The sequence below is a fragment of the Podarcis muralis genome, chromosome 1 (assembly GCF_964188315.1).
Source record: "Podarcis muralis chromosome 1, rPodMur119.hap1.1, whole genome shotgun sequence".
NCBI classification, from domain to species: Eukaryota; Metazoa; Chordata; class Lepidosauria; order Squamata; family Lacertidae; genus Podarcis; species Podarcis muralis.
Window position 1 is genome coordinate 77,441,944 of NC_135655.1, and position 16,710 is coordinate 77,458,653.

The window sequence follows — 16,710 nt, forward strand, 5'->3', positions numbered from 1 at the left end:
TACCAGATTTTCCTTGGAAAAGGGTAAATCTGCATCAAATGGGGAGGTGGAGGGGGTGATTTGGGCTGGCATGTGCACATTACGTGCATGTGCGGCACTGATCCCACAATGAACACATGCCTGGAAGCACTCATTGTTTTAATTCATCTTCCAACGGATAACAGAATGTGAAGAGCTGCTAATGTTTGGTTTTCTGTCTGACTGAGCTTCCTTTTGTGGATAACTGGAACCAACCACTAGGTGTCGGTATGACACCTTAAAACTTCATGCCCAGAATCAAGATGGAAACCAATGGTTACATTTCCTCATGCCATTAGCGGCTTTGTTTAAAACTTCTGTATAACCTTGGGCTTCTGAAATTCTGGTTAATATTTGCTTCCAGCTGTTTTGTTTGTTTCTGCTGAATTCTTTCATATTCTGCCTGATGATTTGCTTTGCTAGTGTAAATGGGATGGCCACTTTTGGAGGGCAATTCATAAGAGTACACAGACTTGCATATGTTTGTATGTGTGTGTGAATGTATGGCAATGAATTTCACCATAGTAGGGAAGACAGGGCCTAGACAAGCAGCAACACTCTTTTCTTAGGGTCCTTTATCTTTCATGCTGATCTGGACCATACAGCTCTTCAAAGAGAGGACCCTGCTCTGTAAAGTAGAAACACAGCCACCCTAGCTGTATACTGCCCTGATAATTTATTTGTAATGGAAGGGTAGTATATAACTAGGCATCTGTAAACTTTTACCTGAAGCCTGTGTTATGTTCTGGGTGTAACACAGGCTACCATACTAAAACATAAATCCAAACAAAAACAGGTTGCTAAAAACTTTCTTGGATGTCCACAAAGAATAAACAAGCAAACACAGTTCAAATATTCTTGCAACACTTCCAAACAGGATCTTGAGTTCTGGCAAGTCTTTGGTGGTTTTAACATGGGTAGGAAGTTAAGTTGCTAATCTGCAGACTGTCTGGGTCATTTTCCCCCCTGGTGAAAGCAAACAGGGGCCTGGATACACGCAACCATGTTATGTCTAAGATGGGCTCCACAATATGTTTAAGACTTAGGGTTCCTCCCTGCAATCTCTTTGTTGAGCATTCATTCTGATTGGTTTGCTGGGAAGTTAGATGACGTGGTATCAAAGCTTTCAATGCTCTTGCTGCCGTAGTCTCAACAAGGGGACAAGTGCCAGCACTCCCTCTCTCAATACAGGCTAGGCTTCCATGACAAAGGAATGTTCTGGCCCCACACACCTTGTTCTCTGACCCTTGAAATGTCTTTTGGCATTCCTGGCAGGAATCTTCTTCTGCTCAGTATTTGCTCTGGGATATGGCCAGCCTGAAGGCATATGAGCTTTGTGTTCAGTGGTGCAGAATAACCTGATGGGAAGGCTGCTCCTTACTCATTTGCCTTTGTGGTTACAATTGATAAAGAGGGAATAATTTCACTAAGTCCACTACAGAATAATAGGTAGTGCTAGTTGACTTGGTTGCCTATATAGGTAAAAAAAGGTAAAGGATCTCTAGATGGTTAAGACCAGTCAAAGGAGACTAGGGGGTTGTGGCGCTCATCTCGCTTTCAGACAAGGGAGCTGGTGTTCGTCCACAGACAGTTTTCCGGGTAATGTGGCTAGCATGACTAAGCCGTTTCTGTGCAACGGGACACCGTGAAGGAAGCCAGAGCATTTACCTTCCCGCCACAGCAGTACCTAATTATCTACTTTCACTGGCGTTCATTTGAACTGCTAATTTGGCAGGAGCTGGGACAGAGCAACGATCTCACTCCATCATGGGGATTCAAACTGCCGACCTTCCAATCGGCAAGCCCAGGAGGCTCAGTGGTTTAGACCACAGCGCCACCTGCTGCCTATATAGTGACTGTCTCAAGCCAAATCTTTAAAAAATTAGTATAAACACAGACAACTGGGAAACACTGGCCTGTGAGCGCTCCAGTTGGAGAACAGCCTTTACAAAAGGTGTCATGGACTTTGAAGACACTCAAACTCAGAACGCAAGGGAGAAATGTGCTAAGAGGAAGGAACGCTTGGCAAATCCACACCGTGATCAACTCCTGCCTGGGAACCAATGTCCCCACTGTGGAAGGATGTGTGGGTTCAGAATTGGGCTCCACAGTCACATTCTCATTGTTAAAACCATGTTTATGGAAGACAATCTTATTCAGCTACAAGTGATCACCAAAGATATAGTGCAATGCATTGTAGTGCAACAAGGATTACTCTGCATCATGCTTATTCTCCAATAGGAGTCTTGTACCTGGCGTAGCTCAAAATTCCCAAATCAGTTAAGTTTTGCAATTGGTGGTTCAAATCAGTGCAGCTTTGAAAGGTTCGGTGGACCATCTTGATTCAAAATGGCATCCAGTTGTATATTCAAACATAGATGAAAACCTGTTCCTTGATATGAGGAAACATTGCACAAAATTTGGTAATGATATCTTGTCCCCAAACTCATAGCAAATGGACAAGCAAATTTCCCAAACATATAGCAGATTATATACAGATGTGTTTGTCCCCCCATTTACATAGGGGTTGTGTTCAGGGCCCCTGTATGCATAAGTGAAATCATGTAAAGTGGGGAGCACCCTTTAAATGCCCTTTGTACTGCTTTCTCTTTGATCCATACCAAAAACAAGGTGAGGCAGAGCAGCCTAAACAAAGCCCTGCCATGCCTCCAGTCTCTTCTCCGCCCTCACTGATGTCCTCTTTGGGCTCTGGGGAAGGTCTTCTCATGAGCCACAAGGACTCTCAAGCTCTTTCCTGCCATTTCCAGGTATGAACTGAATTATTTAGTTATTTCCCAGTGCCAGGCATATATGCAGTCACACATGAGATCATCACATGTAAGTGAGGGGAATGCCTCTAATGATGTGTATTTTTCCTCTAGCAAATGCATTAGGTGGGTAAGAGTCAGTGTGGTGCAGTGGTTAAAAGTGTGGGACTACAATCAGGTTCAAATCCCTGCTCTGCCATGAAGCTTACTGGGTGACATTGGGCCAGTGAAGCTAACTTACTTCACAGGGTGGTTGTGAGGAGAAACCGAGCTAAGTGGGGAACCACATATGCTTCCTTGAGCATCTCAGAAGATGTGTAATTGTGATAACTAGAGGTCTTACAAAAGGCATTTTGCCTTCTGAGGCAAAGGTCAGAATGGCACCCCCATTTCACATTCTAAAGATGATTGGACTAGCAATTGAAACTTATTCAAAACTGGTGACAGGGTAGCATCCTCCACTACACCTGAGGTTAGTAAGATAGACAATGTGGCATGTTTCAGAATTCAAGGGCTGCCCTCCCACATGAGCCCAGCTGTTGCACTGTTCTTGGTATGGCCAGGAAGCCCGTGCACCCCTGATCCCTCTGTTGCAGGAGAAATCTGGGGTGCCCTCTTGGTTTATATGGGAATACCTTTTCCCCTGCTTAGGGCTACAAAATACTACTGTACTTTGCCAGCCCTCTTTACATGCTATTTCTATTGTTCCATTCTATTTGAATTTGTTTCCTTTGCTCTTGTGCCAAACTCTCTGCAAAATATCAGTTGGCTTTTAACAGGTGAGTAACTGGCAGTCTGGGGGACGTGGGTGGCGCTGTGGGTTAAACCACAGAGCCTAGGACTTGCCGATCAGAAGGTTGGCGGTTCGAATCCCCGCGACGGGGTGAGCTCCCGTTGCTCGGTCCCTGCTCCTGCCAACCTAGCAGTTTGAAAGCACGTCAAAGTGCAAGTAGATAAATAGGTACCGCTCCGGCGGGAAGGTAAACGGCATTTCCGTGTGCTACTCTGGTTCGCCAGAAGTGGCTTAGTCATGCTGGCCACATGACCCGGAAGCTGTATGCCGGCTCCCTCGGCCAATAAAGCGAGATGAGCGCCACAACCCCAGAGTCAGCCACGACTAGACCTAATGGTGAGGGGTCCCTTTACCTTTGCCTATGCTGAAAAACTCTCTTACCTATAGGAATGATGGTGTGTGCATGTCTCTCTGAGCACACATCGCCCAGTTGGCCCCTGTTAGGACACTTGCATCCAAATTTCCATGGAATTCTATATTTCTAATCAGAATTCTGGAGCAATCTGTTACTTTTAGGAAAACACAAAGCCATCCCAGGTTAGTTACTCTTGCCCTAAACATGTGCTGGTTTCATGGTGACTGAACATACCTATTAAATTGTACGGTGCAATAGCTCTAGGAAGTTGGTTCCGTGTTGGCCAAGTACAAAATGCTTTGGGGCAACATAAATCAGGGGAGTGCAGATTCTCCATGTTTAGCAAGCAGGTAGCTAATAGATTTGGTGTCATCTGAAAGCAGTCCCAGATGCTGATCCTGAGCCTTCAAAGAGATCTGGGCACCTGGGCACCTGCACTTTGTTTTAGGAAAAGGAGATAAAGATCTTATTTTTCAGCTCTGCAGAATGAATCCAGATCAGTTGTATCCCAGTTTTCTTGCTGTATGAGGCAGAACTTGTTTTTCTGGTGAAGCATGCCAGCCCTTTCTGCACTGGAAGTCCTACACCACTTTTTTGCAGCAAGCACCAGGATCTCCCTTCTCAAGCAGGCGTCTGAAAAGGTATGATTCGAAGTTGTGGCTTGTGGGTGAGTGGGTGGGTGGGTGTGTTGTGGCAAGTGGAGGTGGTAGGTTCACAGTGTGCCAGGAGCTTGAGACACCTGTTGTAGGATAATCATAAGCAAACTGGCTCTCCTGTGGATTCCCACTGAGACATGATAACATGGAATATGCCTTTCTACTCTAGAGGACAATCAGAATTGTGGCAAGCGGTGCTTGCAAAGAGGAGGCACGGTGTGGCATGTGGCTGCACTTTGCCAGCATTGGCATCTCCTCCTGAGTTCCAATGACTGAACATCCTGTGCACCGTCTGAGATTGTCTGCACCCAGCAAATCTGCAGATTGCCCATCCATTCACATGAACTAAGCAGCATAGCTTCTGGGAATTGGGTGCACTGAATCAGCATACCCGAGATCCCTCTCCCCTGTTGTGGCAGCAGCAGCCACAACAGGGAGAGTCAAGCATGAATAACAAGGCATGACTGACTCATCATTGTTTTGGTTTTTAAAGTTGGGGGACAAGATATCTGGAAAAGAATGGCTAAATATATGTGCGTAAAATATTTTGAAGAGAACACCTGTTAATATTTTGCACAGTACGATTGCTAAGCTGCAGATCCCATAATTCAGGACTGTAACTCAGGCAACCGCTTTCCCCCCCGTTAGTTTTCACCTTCATTGGCCCAGTTAAGGTTTTCATGTTGGCTTCTTTGGATCTTGTCTAAACTCTGCTTTCGCAGCGGTGACATGTCTGCATGTTGGCTTGAAGAACTGTATTTATCTGCACTGCTTATTTTTATTAATAAGCAAGCTACTCAAAACAGGGTTAAAGAGATGGCCCCATAACATATAGGTTCCGGTGGACAATGTAAGGCTCATACAGGTCACCGACCTGGCCTTTGCAAGCTGGATAGCTTGGGAATGCAGCTTGAAGGAAAGGGCAATAAGCTTAATTGAAAACTAAATTCTGGCCATGTAGATATGGTGTTATTTCACCTGCAGTTACATATTCAGGCATTTTGCAACACTTGCCCATTTGCTTTTGCTTTTTACATATTTAAAAGTTGAAACCTCTTATCTGAGTGATGGGTCTAGGGACAGGGGATTTTCCTCCCCAGTACAAAGCTGTGGTTCTCCATTCATGGTAGAGACCAGCCTTCAGTGGGGGGAAAGAAGGGGGTTAGCAGCCACATCAAATCCATTGCCTAGCTAGATCCTGGACTGCAGGCTTGCCAACCTTGTTTTAGGCCAGGGATTACCAATGTGGTACCCTCCAGATGTTCATTGGCCATACTTGCTAGGAATGATGAGGATTGGGAGCCCAACATCTGGAGGACATTGTTCCATGTGGTTCCATTTCCATGGTACAGATTGAACATGATGTGACTGCTAGTAGTCTTGAAGGGCATCCATTCTGTTTCCAGCAGGGAGCTATGACCCAACCAAAGCTCAGCCTACTTCAGCTGCCCTTCCCCGATATCTGGAAATATGGCATGTTGGCACTGTCTGTTCTCCTGCTGGTGGTGGCATTAATCATTCTGACTTGCCAACTGAGCAGATGCCGGAAGTCCAGGAGATTATGGGAAGGTACGTTACAGAGAACATTGTGGATAAGAAGCATGTGTTCCTTTGGGTTGAACAATTATATCAAGGACTAAGCCAAATTAGGCGGAAAATCACGATGACCTATCACAAAAAGACAAAGCTTGTTGGAGTGTGACTTGAATAAGCCTCGCTCTCCTGGGCTTGCTTCTTACTCTTGTCAGGAACACTTGCAGCCTAACTAGGAAAGAACTGAAGGCAATTGAAGAGGTGCAACTGCTCTCTAGAAGAGCTTCCCCATTCGTGTCAATGGAGGCATAGCTCTGCGAGCGGATCCCCTTTCCACATCCCCTCTCCTTCCATTAAACTGAATGGGGGGAATTGCAAGCATGGAAGCTGCACAGGTGCATGAAAACACAAAGAGGGCATTATATCTAGGTGCATGATGACAAAAGTGTGGCTCAGGTGCTGCATTATACCTATGTGAGCAGCTTTTCATTTTATTGTACAATACTCTAATGCAAAACTTGGTAGGGGGTATCATTTCCTTATGACCTCATTACTTTGTAATAAAAATTTTCTATGGGTTCCTCCAACCAAGCAGAGGCTGGTCCACCCAGGAGAATGGGGCACTGCCCACCAACCTTGGTCTGTTCTCAGCCAGCCCCCACCTACCTGCTTTCGTACCTCCAGTTCAGCCTCCTCCTTAGTCTCAGTGCTACATAACTCAGAAGGGAGGAGGGTGGGGATGAAACTGATATTAGTTGGCTCTGCCTATCATTCTCCCTAGCTCTGCCTATTGTCCTCTCTGTCTTCTGCCCAACCAGGGCCAATGGATACCACCCTTTCCTGCTCCGACCCATCAAGGATCCTTTTTGAAAAATATTTGTTCCTTCCCTCCTTATATTCATGTATGGACCTACTTGTCTCTGATGATATGCACTCAGCTATGTTTGTTCTTGCAGAAAGAAAATTTGCCAATGAAGCCCGGAGAAGGATATCAGAAGAGCTTGCCTTTGAGGGGGAAAGATTGCAGACACCTCTTCTTGGCATTGCTCGAGAGTATATTCAAGAGGTCAAGGCAAGTATAATAATCCCCGGTTGCAACCATACGTGGAATTACCTGCCTGGGATTGAGTTTGGGGTAAATTGGTTGTTTCAATTTCATTGTTCTGCATGGGACAATGACAATAAAGATATCTATCAGTGTGCAGCTGTGCATAGCAGTGACTGGCTGGTGTTGGTAACATCAGAACCCCACCCTTCAATCCCTGAAGTGTTTTACAACTCTTTTAAATGGGGTTTTGTTTTATGTTATTTTAATCAACTGAACCTATATAATTAATTTAACATCTATATGAAGCTATTGGGAGCACTCGTTAGGAGTCTTGGAGCAAGGTGTCACTGGTATGCTGATGACATACAGCTCTACTTCTCCATAACATTTGAATCAGGAGTGGTTATGCAAGCTCTGGACTGGTGTCCGAATGCAGTGCTGGATTAGTTGAGGGTCAATAAACTGTTTAAATCCTGGAAAAATGGAAGCTCTTTGAGAGGGTGATTTGCATGTCTGGGAGGTAGCCAAGTTACCCATTCTGGACAGGGTCGCACTTCCTCTGGAAGTGCAGATATGTAAGCTTGGGTACTCCTGGGTACATTCCTGTCGCTAGAAGCCAAAGTGTGATTGGTCAGCTACAGCCTTTCCTGGACAGGAATAGCCTGACCACTGTAGTTCATGCACTGGGGCTGGTTTACTGCAATGTGCTCTATGGATATCTGTTCTTTGGGAGCTCCAGCTGCTGCAGAAAGTGGCGGCCAGACTGCTGAAGGGGACACCATTAGACTGCTAATGGTGATAACATCTGCAGTGGCTGCCCATCCACTACTGAGCCAGGTTCCAGGCCCTTGTATTAATTTGTCTTAGGTTCAAGATACCTTAGGGCTGCCTGAACACTTCTTTCCCTGCTTGATCACTGAAATCATCCATAGGTGCGTCGCTGGTTGTCCCACAAGCTGATGGAACTCCTTGGACATCTACATGAAACGGAGCCTTTCATTGGCCCAGTCCTGTAGAATACAGATTCAGTAGGCATCTTCTGCATTAACCTTTAAACATTTGCCGAAGACTTTTCTATGCTGCCAGGCCTATGCAGACAATTAAGAAAAACATTTTCTGTAATAGCTAGTGATCTGTGTTTTTTAATTGTGTATTTATAATTGTTGTAAACCACCATTTGATCGTTTTAAAATGGTGGTATACAAGTATTTTTCATGAATAAATAAATACGCCTATAGCAGTTCAACCCAATGTTTGTTTACTCAGAAGTCAGTCACTTTTAAGAGCACACCTTTCTCATTTTGTCCAGATCCAAAGAATCCAAAAGGAGCTCAAGCAGCTTGGGATCTGCTTTTCGCCACCAGCTTCAGAAAATAGCCATGAAATGGGCAACTTGAGTAGTGATGCAGTTGTTTCTGATGAGTATCCAGGCAAACTGAAGTTCTCGCTTCTCTACAACAAAGAGCAGCTGGAGCTCCTCTTGACCGTCACAGGAGCCCTGGGCCTACCCATCCATCAGTGCACCAGCACCTTTGTCAAGGTTAGGCTGCTGAGCTGGGCCTCCTCCCAGTCTCCTGATCTCCAGTATATTGTCCACGAATGGCAGACCCACGTTGCAAAGAACTCCAGCAGCCCAGACTTTGGGGATCAGTTTACTTGTACCCTGCAGGAGACCGAACTGACAACGAGCAGCATCAAGTTACAGGTGAGAGCGATAGTGGGTAGTCTTCTCTAGTTTTACAGAAGGGCGCATTTAGAGAAGAGCTTCCCACATTCCTGGTTCAGTGTTTTAGCACGAAACTTCTGTTCCCACAAAAAAGTAGGCCAGATGATATGGGTGAGTCCCATGCTAGTGTGTCTCAGTGGACGGTAATGGAGTCTTGGTGAGTCTGGTTGTTGCTTCAGACCAAGCTGTAGTGCAAGCAGGTGGGGGCTCGGGTGAATCAGTGGCAGGCGGCTTCAAGGGAGTGGATATGCCCCAGAATATTAAGGATGTCAGCATGGATGTCAGTTGGTTAGAGCATGGTGCTAATAACTCCAAGGTTGCAGGTTCAATCCCAGTATGAGACAGCTGCATATTCCTGCATTGCAAGGGGTTGGACTAGATGATCCTCAGGATCCCTTCTCATGCTTCTGTTATGCTGATTCCTCTCCTCGGTAGCCCAGAGACCTGCTTCACCCAAGGTTCCTCTCTTCCATTCCTCTTCTCAAAATGAGGCAAGAAATTGCCTCAAAAAAACACAGGGCTCTAGTCATGTGGTTTGAGGAGTGGGGTGGGGCAGAAAACCCTTTCAAAGCATGTAACGATATAATTTCAAATTGTAAATAAAAAAACTAGGTGCATCATAGATCTGAACTGCTGATCTTTCAGCTGCCTATGGAGCAATGCCTCCATCTTGTGGAAATCTCCAATAAGTGCATGTCTTTCCTGCAACCATGGGGTACATGCGGTTGCCCTCTGTTCCACTTTCTTCCATTCCTTTTGCTTGGCTTGAAACATGGTGCCCCATTACTGCTATTTGTGCATTTCCTGTCAGCGTATGTTTCCTTTTTTCTCAATATATTGGGCTCTTAAGCCATTTAAAAAAAAAAAAAATCCTCCCCCAAGCTTCTCAGGCTGCCTGGTGGTGGACTACATACCTACATTTTATCTTGCATGTAGGGGAAACTGTTTTTGTGAGCTACACAAAAAAGCAAATGGATAAAATTTTGACGTGTTTGTTGATGAGGTGAATGAAATAGTGCTTTTATGAACCCCAGTGTGAAAGGGAGGCGGCAACTGAACAAATCAGATAATGGGGAAAGCAACAGCATGGGACTTGTGTTATAAGGAATATGGTGGGGTGTCTGTTCAAATAAGTGTAAAATAATTATGAAGGTTATTTCCCAGAAAATCAGTGTGGGGTAGCGGTTGTATTGTTGTGCTATGGGTTCAAATCCAGGCCATAATTAATTAATGGAGTGCAAACTATTGCACTGGGAATGAAAAGCAAAATATTCATGTGGAAATCACATTAATAACACCTGAACTGAGAAACAGCATCTAGGGACAACTTACGTGACGCAGGAAAATGTTCCTTAAGCAAGTTGCGTGAGCAGAGCAAGGCCTGGAATTTCAACACCGTCTTACATATCTGAGTGGAAATTCCCCTGAGGTCTTATGACCTTTACAGGAAATACTGGGCTGTATTCAACTACGGTAACTCGGGCTTCCTCAACCTCGGCCCTCCAGATGTTTTTGGCCTACAACTCCCATGATCCCTAGCTAGCAGGACCAGTGGTCAGGGATGATGGGAATTGTAGTCTCAAAACATCTGGAGGGTCGAGGTTGAGGAAGCCTGAACTGTTTCTCAGACTACACTCGGTTAGTCATGTCCACTAATTTTAATGGGTCTACTCTGAGTAAAGATTAATTGAATATGACCTATTGATTTGTCTTTTCAAACTTCATATACTATGGTGGTCTATGTGTAGAAATCTTCAGTTTAAATATTGCCTCACTTTTGAGCTCTTTGTGTGGCTTTAAGCAAACCACTATCTCTCTTCAGTCCACCATCCATAGGGATAATACCGTCGGCCTAATTTATAGGGCCATTAGTATATCATCATCATCATCATTTCTATGCATATATATATATGAATTGCAAGGATAAATGCATGTGAAGCATTTCAGGAATAAACACCATAAATCAATACAGATTATTACTGTTATTGTTATTGTTATTATTTTATGATGTCAATTATTCCATAGGTTAAACACTTTGACAGATATTCCCGGCATATGCCTCTGGGGGAAGTGAGAATAGCTCTGAATGCACTTAATACTTCCAGAAAGATCGAATTCTGTGAAGAATTACAGAAGGCGACAAAGGTAGTGGGGGTTTTCTTCATTACTTTGGGAGAATTCTCAAAATCCTACATTAATTTTTTTATTACAAAATAAAAATTCCAGGTTATTGACACAGAAGGTGAGATCAAGTGTAGTGCAAGCAGCCACTTGCTCATGGAACGGGGCATCTACTTCCCTTTCTCACCCCTGCAGCCTTCAATTCACCCACGAAATCTGCTCCCAAGTGTTGAGGGAACACTCCAGAAATCATTTTGAGGGTGCCTGGTGGGGAGGGGGGTTAGAGTGGGATGGAAAAGGAGAAATAGAAAGTCCCTTTGTGCAAGTGGATTTCTGTCACACAAGGAGACTGCCACAAAGAGAGATCACCCAGAAAATTCTCAAAAGTACGAAGACACGATTCGTGCATTATCAGAGCTGCAGAGTTCCTATTTATAGATGGGATGCTTATAAATTTGCAGATGACATAAAGCTGGAAGGAACAGCTAACACCATAAAAGACAGAATTAAGATTTAATGTAATTTTGGCAAGCTGGAAAACCAAGCTGAAACCAACAAGATGAAATGTAAAAGACAACAGGCCCGAGGGATTTCAATATCCATGCTGAATCTTACCAAATCAAATAAACAAGAAATTAACTATTCTGTTGTAAGGAAAACAAGCAAAAGTACAACGACAAAAATTAAGCCAGTTTAACCAAACACCTGGGTAGAACACAAACATGCACACAATACCATTCGAACAGATTAAACAACCAACGGCCTTAGTAATAGTTCCCACCCTGTTTTTCACTTTGAGCAGCCCACTCTGTGCCAAGTAGACTTTCACTCTGTGGCTTTTGAACAACTACCTTTCACCGCCATTAATTGTTGCCCACAAGCATCTACTGGAAGAAACTGCCACCCTTTGTCCATAGAAGCAACAGAGTAAGAAACAGACACAAAATAAAAAGCGGGTGGCAATAAGCCATAGCTGATTTCTCTCTCCCCCATTCCAATCCAAAGGAAATTCCTGGGCCTCAAAGTTGGTAAGGCTGAAGGAGATTTGCAAGTGGATTTGCTGGCCTTCCACTCCAGCGTTTCCCTTACATCTTTTCACAGGACACAGTCGGAGAAGTTCTTGTGTCGCTGAAGTGTCTTCCGATCTCTCAGAAGATAGAGGTTGGGCTACTGAAAGTGAAAACTGCCTTCTTGTACAACAGTCCAGAGAAACGTAAATATATCTGTTTTCTTGTTCTTTGCCTGATGTTTGGGTGCTGCCTCCTTCGGACCGGCTGTCCTACCTGCAAAGAGGCGAGACACAAGAGAGGTGTATTCTTGAATATGTTGATAAAAACTGACCCAGAGATGTAGAGTCTTGGTATCATTAGAGCCAGATTAAAGTTCTACAGACACTGTAGCAGTAATAGTTGAAGGTGGAGAGTGTCTTGGGAAATGATCATTTTCTCCTCACCCCATGCATTAAAAGCATAAAGTCAATCTTGAAATCCCAGCTCACTATCTCTGTCCCCTTGAAGTTGTTTCAGGCTGTAGTGCAGGAAGTGGTCCAAAGATGTGACTGAAGAGAATGGATGTAGCATATTGCTGAAAGGCAATAGAGCACAAAAACTGAGATAGGTGGGCTGGAGAAATGACCAAATAATAATAATTGAAGGGAGTGGGGGAACTATATAGGGACCTGGACCCTCATCTTCTGATAAATGGAAGTCCAGCTTTGATCTCTGACACCAGCAGATACAAAACTACAAGGCTTTTCCATACAAAGATGAGGACTACAGGCTTGCTTTTTTTTGTTTTACTGGAATATGAGTTTCATGTTTATCTAAATTTCCAAAAGTTCTCTAGAACTAGGGCTACCATACATCCGGATTTTCATGGACATTACTGGGATTTCGAAGGTGGGGTGAATTTCCGAAAAATGACACTTTGCCCTTTCGGGTTTTCCTTAAAAAAAAAAAAAGCTCAAGAATTTTGGGGTCTTCCTTAAAGAAAGCTTTCAAGGTATCCTGGTTTTTACTTTTTGAAATACGGCAACCCTACTAGAACCCTTGTTTTATATTCTGTAGTTGCTTTCTTGCGACCCAGTTAGAGATTAATATGCATATCCAGTTTGCTCCAGAGTATGTTGTTCTTAGTGCTTCTGAATCCTTAGCTTATTATATCTCATTTGCAGTGTTAGATTCTTCCTCCTTTTGCCTCTCCTGTATGGCTGTGTCACAGACATTTGTAGTCCTCCCTCTCCCAGAGATAGAAGGTATTGCTGCTTCCAATAATCGTCAAATTCCTCCCTCTCAGCCTCAATGCAAGGAAAATATAAATTATTAAATCTCTGCCCAGTTCAGAGGAATAGTTGTGATCTTGGGTCAATAACTCCAGAATTGACAGAGACTTTGGTGTTCATGTTGCCACTCCTTCTGATGCTCTTTCTGTTCCAGGTATATATGCAAGGATCGATGTCTTCTGCAATCTCCATAAGCAGAAGCATCAGAAATCCAAGCCCAAGACCCTCACATCAATTACTGTCTTCAATGAAACGTTCCTGTTCCACCTGCCTCAGCCTATAGTTTGGGATTGTGCTCTCCTCATTTCCATTTATGAGCTGCGTCCCAGAAGCAAGCAGCTTGTAGGACAGGCTGTGCTGGGGAAACGAGGACCCAACGATATGAATGACCACTGGCATCGCATGGCACAGTCCATCCAGCACCCTGTAGCTAAGTGGCACCCTTTGCTCATTTAAAAGGAGGATTTCGCAGTTATGTGGATGTGCCCAAACTTTCCTCCTTAACATTGGAGCTTCAGCATCCAAGCAAGCCCTCTTAAGCAGAGGTGAATAATGACTGGCAGAGTTTGGTCAGAGCAGCAGTAGTAGAGGCCACATGGCTTCTTTCATGAAAAACTTATTTCTTTTCATTCTCACAGGTGTTTCTATTGAAGAAAAGGATTTCCCCCATCACTGCCACTGTGCCATTGTACTTTATAGCAAACAAGGATACTGGGACAAGGGGCATAGATGGAAATCAAAGAAACGGTTGTGGGCACCAAAAATATACCCATTTCACAGAAGAAAAACTGGCAATGTTCAGAACCCAGCCCCCACAAAAAAACAGAGCAAACAGTCACATGTGACACTAAGAAAAAAGCAGGCAACTCTCCTGCCAAACAAACAAGCAGAAAGCCAAAACAACTGTATGTTTTTTATTGGTGCCAAAGGTGGGTGTTCTGAGGGCTCCATTTGTGCTCACAGGCACTGCATTGGGGAACCTAATGGCAGCATGGTGGGGCTGGAACTGGGGCTTAAACACACTAAGAAAACACAGACACCCCCTTGCCATTAAAATAGTCAAGGGATGAATTGGACACGGAGAGGAAGAGGAATGGGATGCCTAGGATTGCATAGGAAACCTGTGTTCATTCTCCATTTTGAACTCAAGTTCTTTTGCCACATTTTCTGCCAGTTGGCCTACAGCTGGGAAGAGGCTATAGCTCAGTGTCAGAGCACACACTTTGTGTGCAGAAGATCCCATGTAGGATCCCTGACATTTCCAGTTAAAACGATCGCAGCTAACATGTCTGGGGAAGACCTCTGCATGAGGGCCTGCATAGCTGCCAGCACAGTAGTGAAGGGAGAACTGTGGCTCAGGGGTAGACAGCTCCAACTCCCTGGCAACGCCAAGTCAGGCTCCTGTCCGAAAACTCTGAGGCTGCTGCCAGTTAGTGTAGACAATGCTGGGCTTGGTAGGAAGCAGCTGCCTGTGTTCCTGACAGTTCCTGTGTTCCTGAACAGCCCTGACACTTCCGGGTATAGAGCGGTATATAAATTCAAGAAATAATGATAATATAAGGGAGCTTCTGATAGAGATGAAAGCAAAGCTAAAGACACTTTTTTCATCACGAGTGATGAAAATCCACTGTGTGCCCACCCCACGCTGCCTCTACACTTCCAGTTCATGCTAGCAGATTGACCAGCTCCCAGTGGGTTTCAGAGTCCGTTCAACTTGTGGGTACTGAGATTTAAAGCCCTACATAGTTTAGTGGACAGATGTTTGTCTTCCTCCCTAGTGGTCTGCTCAGTCACTGTGATGTTAATATGAACTGGGGTGCCCTAGTCATTCAAAGCAAGCGATGACCAGAGAGAGTCTTTTTGCTTCTGGTACGCCACCTCTGCAGTGTTCTCAGGGATACTTGCAAAGTGCCTGTGTTTATATCATTTCAGTGCCAGGCAAAGAGCTTTTAAATGTTCCCACGCTTGATTCTCTCTCCCCCCCCCCCCCGAAAACACATCCTTCTATATCTATCTGTGGTTGTCTGCTGAGTTTTCATTGTTAAGATGTGCCATTTTATTGTGCTTTTTCATGTTTGGATGGAAATGTTTTTTGTATTCTTATTCTTATTATTAAAGATTTTCTTGATTTACAAAAGTATGTGCAATGTCTCTCTCTTGTATTCCCCCCCCCCCCCAGTAACATTTTGACAAATCAGTTTCATTTGTTGAGACATTAGGAAGAAAAGGGGGAAAGAGGTGGAGGGGGGGGAGATGGGTGGGGGTGGGGTATGGGTGGCAATGTTTCTATTTTACTTACTATATGTAGGGTTTGGTGTCAGTGTTGCTTGTGCAGGTTCTTTGCTGTTCACTTGTGTTCTTTTGGTGGTGAGAGAGGTTGGGGTTGGCCTAGGGTGGGGATATGCATTTATGGTTGGCTGTGGTGGTCTTTGTTTTCATGTGTGAGTGGGGTGGGTGGGTGTTTTGGATCAGGTTAGCCACATTGATTTGTATGCTGTTGGTGGGTTTTTGTCATTGTCTTGTTGGGCTGTGTATGGCATAAAGGGGAGCCATAAAGAAGGTGTCTTCTTCTATTTGTCCCCGTGTCAGTTTCAGCTGGTTTTTGTATTCTTGTTTTGCTTTTATTGTGTCATTACTGTTGCTGTGCCCTGCCCTCAGAGCCTTTGTTGCTGGATGGAGTGTAATAAATAAATAAAGAAAGAAAGAAAGAAAGAAAGAAAGAAAGAAAGAAAGAAAGAAGATAGAAGCCATGTCAATCTTAATAAGCAGCACCCATTTGAGATAGAATGTCAGTGAACATTATTTGGATTCTGAATGAGTGCAGAATATGTAACAGCCGCTGACTTCTATTGCAAATACCTATCCCAGATATAATTGTTGACTTTTCAACTGGGTCCTAAAGCCTGTATGCTTAATAATAATAATAATAATAATAATAATAATAATAATAATAATAATTGTATACTGCCCTTCATCCAAAGATCACAGGGCGGTCTACAACATAAAAACTTAAAATGAGAAAACAAAATATATCACAAAGCAAAAACAAGCACAAACTAATAAACCTCCTCCCACAAACACATTTAAAAGGCCACAGAATGTTAATCAGCCAATATTGAATAAAATATTGGGGGGGGGGGGAGATAAACCCTGTTCTGCATAATCGATCATGTGACACAGCACACACACCATTTGAATGGGAATTCCCCTCAACTGTGGGGGCCCCTCAAATATTTTATGGGGGGGGCAAAGGGACCTTGGCCCCTAGGAGTTGGCTCCTAGGCCCCTAGTGGCTATTTGTGCACATTACAACAGTATAGTACAGTGGTACCTCGGGTTACATACGTTTCAGGTTACATATGCTTCAGGTTACAGACTCTGCTAACTCAAAACTGGTACCTCAGGTTAAGA

At 44.1% G+C, this 16,710-nt stretch overlaps 1 protein-coding gene across 1 annotated transcript; it reads left to right on the forward strand.

The window, feature by feature from the left end:
- The first annotated feature begins 8,489 nt into the window (after window positions 1–8,489).
- On the forward strand, window positions 8,490–13,799 carry LOC114584069 (synaptotagmin-1-like). The gene is made up of 4 exons (XM_028705540.2): window positions 8,490–8,876; window positions 10,923–11,042; window positions 12,120–12,231; window positions 13,454–13,799. The coding sequence occupies exons 1-4, from the start codon at window positions 8,556–8,558 to the stop codon at window positions 13,753–13,755; spliced, it is 855 nt and encodes a 284-aa protein (XP_028561373.2). The 5' UTR covers window positions 8,490–8,555; the 3' UTR covers window positions 13,756–13,799.
- The last annotated feature ends 2,911 nt before the right edge of the window (window positions 13,800–16,710 follow it).

Bases quoted from the DNA above. Each gene is read 5' to 3' on its own strand.
- LOC114584069 (XM_028705540.2), top strand. From the start codon at position 8,556: ATGGGCAACTTGAGTAGTGATGCAGTTGTTTCTGATGAGTATCCAGGC. The intron at 8,877-10,922 runs GTGAGAGCGATA...ATTATTCCATAG, and splicing joins CGAGCAGCATCAAGTTACAG to GTTAAACACTTTGACAGATA. The intron at 11,043-12,119 runs GTAGTGGGGGTT...ATCTTTTCACAG, and splicing joins AATTACAGAAGGCGACAAAG to GACACAGTCGGAGAAGTTCT.